This window comes from Protobothrops mucrosquamatus, unplaced genomic scaffold (assembly GCF_001527695.2).
Source record: "Protobothrops mucrosquamatus isolate PMUCROS unplaced genomic scaffold, P.Mucros_1.0 scaffold2833, whole genome shotgun sequence".
Lineage (NCBI taxonomy): Eukaryota > Metazoa > Chordata > Lepidosauria > Squamata > Viperidae > Protobothrops > Protobothrops mucrosquamatus.
In genome coordinates, this window is record NW_015388865.1 from 133,831 (window position 1) to 137,524 (window position 3,694).

At 49.5% G+C, this 3,694-nt stretch overlaps 1 protein-coding gene across 1 annotated transcript in view; it reads right to left on the minus strand.

Moving 5' to 3' along the window:
- Positions 1-495: 495 nt before the first annotated feature.
- Positions 496-3,694, minus strand: part of TNPO3 (transportin 3) — a 39,271-nt gene continuing 36,072 nt past the window's right edge. The window contains exons 17-19 of the mRNA XM_015825838.1: positions 3,516-3,672; positions 1,690-1,857; positions 496-693 (exon numbers count right to left, since the gene is read on the minus strand). Coding sequence (XP_015681324.1) covers positions 496-693; positions 1,690-1,857; positions 3,516-3,672 — 523 coding nt within the window. The remainder of the gene's footprint in view (positions 694-1,689; positions 1,858-3,515; positions 3,673-3,694) is intronic.

Consider the following 3,694-nt stretch of genomic DNA (forward strand, 5'->3'; position numbering starts at 1 on the left):
TTGTTCACGTTCTAAAGTTCTATTTTACGTTCACGGAATAATTTTCAAATGGGGGGCAGGAAGGGGAACATGCCGCAATGTTGGAGTCGGTCCCGGAGGAGACTCAAGGGCAGGGGTCTTCCAACTTGGCCCTTCTAGGACTTGTGGACTTCAGCTCCCAGAATTCCTCAGCCAGTGTGCCTGGCCGAGGAATTCTGGGAGTTGAAGTCCACAAGTCATCAAAGGGCCAAGTTGGAAGACCCCTGGCTTAAATCTAACAAACAAAATGGAGGCTGGCTGAGGAATTCTGGGAGTTGAAGTCCACAAGTCCTAAAGGGGCCAAGTTGGAAGACCCCTGGCTTATATGGTCCATGCTGGCTGAGGAATTCTGGGAGTTGAAGTCCACAAGTCTTAAAGCAGCCATGTTTGAAGACCCCTGGCTTATATGGTCCATGCTGGCTGAGGAATTCTGGGAGTTGAAGTCCACCAGTCCTAAAAGGGCCAAGTTGGGCCTGCTCAAGGGGCTTCCCGCAGCCCAGCCCCAGACTGGGATCCCAAGGCTACTGGAAGGCTGCCCCCCCCGGCCCCTCTCCCCACTGACCTGGTGACTTGCTTGTGGAAGTCCGTCAGCTGCTTGTGGGTCACCTGAACGGCTCCCCCCGTGGTCTCCTTCGGCAACCCTTTCAGGGAGTTCTCCAGCCAGCGGCAGAACGTCTGTTGCCAGGATTGGGGGGGGGGAAGTAGAGAGGTAGTAAGACCCTCTGAGTGACCCAGTCTCCCTGCCGCCGCCCCCACTCGTCGCCCAGGTCCCTCTGCCAAAAAGGGCATTGGGGTGTTGCAAATGAAGGGGGCAGTTAGAAGGCTTGGTGCAATTCTTTCTGCCCCCTCTGGGCCCATCTTGAAGCCCTTCCCCGTGTATCTGCTGCCTGCCCATCTGTCTCTCCATCCCTCCCTCCCTCCCCCACCTGTTCATCTGTCTATCCCTCCATCTACTGTCTGTGCCTCCATGCAACCATCCATCTGTCCATTCATCTCTCTGTCTGTTCATCTGTCCATCCCTCCCTCCCCCCAATCCTCTCTCTTCTAACTATCCATCCATCATTCATATATCATTTATCTATGTATCCATCCCTCCTTCTACATGTCTCTACCTATTCTATCTATCCCCTATCTATCTATCCATCCATCCATCCATCCATCCATCCATCCATCCATCCATCTACTTATCTACCTATTTATCATCTATCTACCTATATCTACCCATCTATCCATTCACCCACCCATCCATCCATCCATCCACCCACCCGTCCATCCACCCACCCAACCATCTGTCCATCCATCCACCCACCCGTCCATTCATCCATCTGTCATCCATCCATCCACCCACCCATCTGTCCATCCATCCACCCACCCACCCACCTATCATCTACCTATCTACCCATCATCTATCTATCTATCTATCTATCTATCTATCTATCTATCTATCTATCTATCTATCTATCTATCTATCTATCTATCTATCTATCTATCTATCTATCTATCTATCTATCCATCCATTCACCCACTCACCCAACCACCTACCTACATACCTAGAGGGCTGGCCTAGTCTGGGGGGGGTGTTCTCTTCTCCCCTACCCATGGGCTGCTCTTCCTCCATCAGGGAGGGGCAATCCACCTGGAGGGCCCGCACAAGCCTCCTACGCCCCTTACCGGCCTGTCGACCTGCATGATCTCCCACAGCACCTCGGCCACGTCCGGTAGGGTGTAAGGCGGCAGGCAGAAACAGCTGGTCTGCAACAGCTGGCTCACCAACTGCTGGCCCAGCTGGGTCATCACATGCCCGATGAGCTCCTTGCGGGCCTCAAAGTCCTCCTCGTGCTGCAAACGACACGCAACGGAGTGACCTTAGGCATTGGCCAATCCCCTGCCTTCTCCCCGGGCAGCAGATTTAAGAGTCTGGTCCTTGGCTAAAGCCTTGTCTAAAGAGGGGCACGTAACTAAGGCAGAATACCAGCAAATAGCCCGAATCTGCAAAGATGAAGTCAGGAAAGCTAAGGCTCAAAATGAACTAAGACTTGCAACAATAGTCCAAAATAACAACAAAAAAAAAGAGCTTCTTTTGACACGTAAAAAGAAAAAGAAAAAAAGTCAAGGGAACGACCGGTCCACGAATGGGAGAAAACGGCAAGAAGGTGACGAGCAACAGGGAGAAAACGGAAATGCTTCACTCGTTTTTTGCATCTGTCTTTACACAAAAGCGAAAAAACTATCCAAACGACCAAAAACAGTACCGTAAAAAAAAACAGTTTAGGAAGAGTACAAATAGTCCTCAACTTACAACAGTTCGCTTAGTGACCGTTCGAAGTTACAGCAGCACTGAAAAAAGTGACATGACTATTTTTTACACTTATGACCCTTGCAGCATTCCCCACAGTCACACGATCAAAATTCAGATGCTTGACAACTGACTCACCTTTATGACTGCTGCTGCGTCCCTGGGTCACATGATCCCGTTTTGCAACATTCTGACAAGCAATGGGGAACCGGATTTGCTTAACAACCTTGTTACTAATTGAACTGCTGCAGTGATTCACATTCACAAATGTGGCAAGAAACATTGTAAAACGGGGCAAGACTCACTTAACAAATGTCTCACTTAGCAACATAAATTTTGGCCTCGATTGTGGTCGTAAGTTGAGGACTACCTATACAAGTTCAAATAGGCGGGAGAACGGTAAGAGAACACCTGTCCACCTTTAGACGAGTTCAAATCATCAGGACAAAAAAAAAAAGGAAAGAGGGACACATAACTAAGACAGAACATCAGCAAATAGCCCGAATCTGCAAAGATGAAGTCAGGAAAGTAAATGCTCCGAATGAACAAAAACTTGCAACAAAAGTCAAAGATAATTTAAAAACAAGTTTCTTTCAACATATAAATAATAAGAAAAAAGTCAAGGAAACTGTCGGTGCACTAAAGAGAGAGGACGGCAAGGAAGTAACAGGCAAGCAGAGAGAAAGCAGAGCTGCTTAACTCATTCTTTGCATCGGTCTTCACGCAAAAGAGAAACTATAGCCCAACCTACCAAAAACATAACCGCAAAAGACAGACTAGAAATAAAAATTAAAACAAGCAAGAAGAGAGTTAGAGAACACCTGTCTGATCTTGATGAATATAAATCACCGGGATCAGATGGGTTACATCCCAAGGTTCTGGAGGAACTGGTAGGCGTGATCTCAGAACCACTGAATTGGATCTTTCAAAGATCCTGGAGCACCGGGGAACTACCGGAGGACTGGAAAAGAGCTGATGTAGTCCCCATCTTCAAAACAGGGGGGGGGAGGGAATGGATCCAGGAAACTATAGACCTATCAGCCTGACCTCAATACCTGGGAAGATTCTGGAAAAGGTAATCAAAGCGACGGATCTGCCTAAGGACCCCTGCAAGTTGGATAAGCAGGCCCGTTTCCAAAACCCGAGGACGGCTGCCGCTGTGCCGGCGTCCCTCCCTGTCACCTGCCGGCGCCCGACTCACATCATTGGACACTCCGGTGTGGATGAGGTCACGCAAGAACTTCATGACGCTGCAGTTGGCGTCCCGGTGATCCAGGGTGGTGGCGGCGATGGCCCACTGCAGGATGGGGAGGATCACCTGGCTGCGCAGGAGGGTGAGTGGGCTGCGTTGGATGAACCTGTGATGGGAGGGGGGGAGAG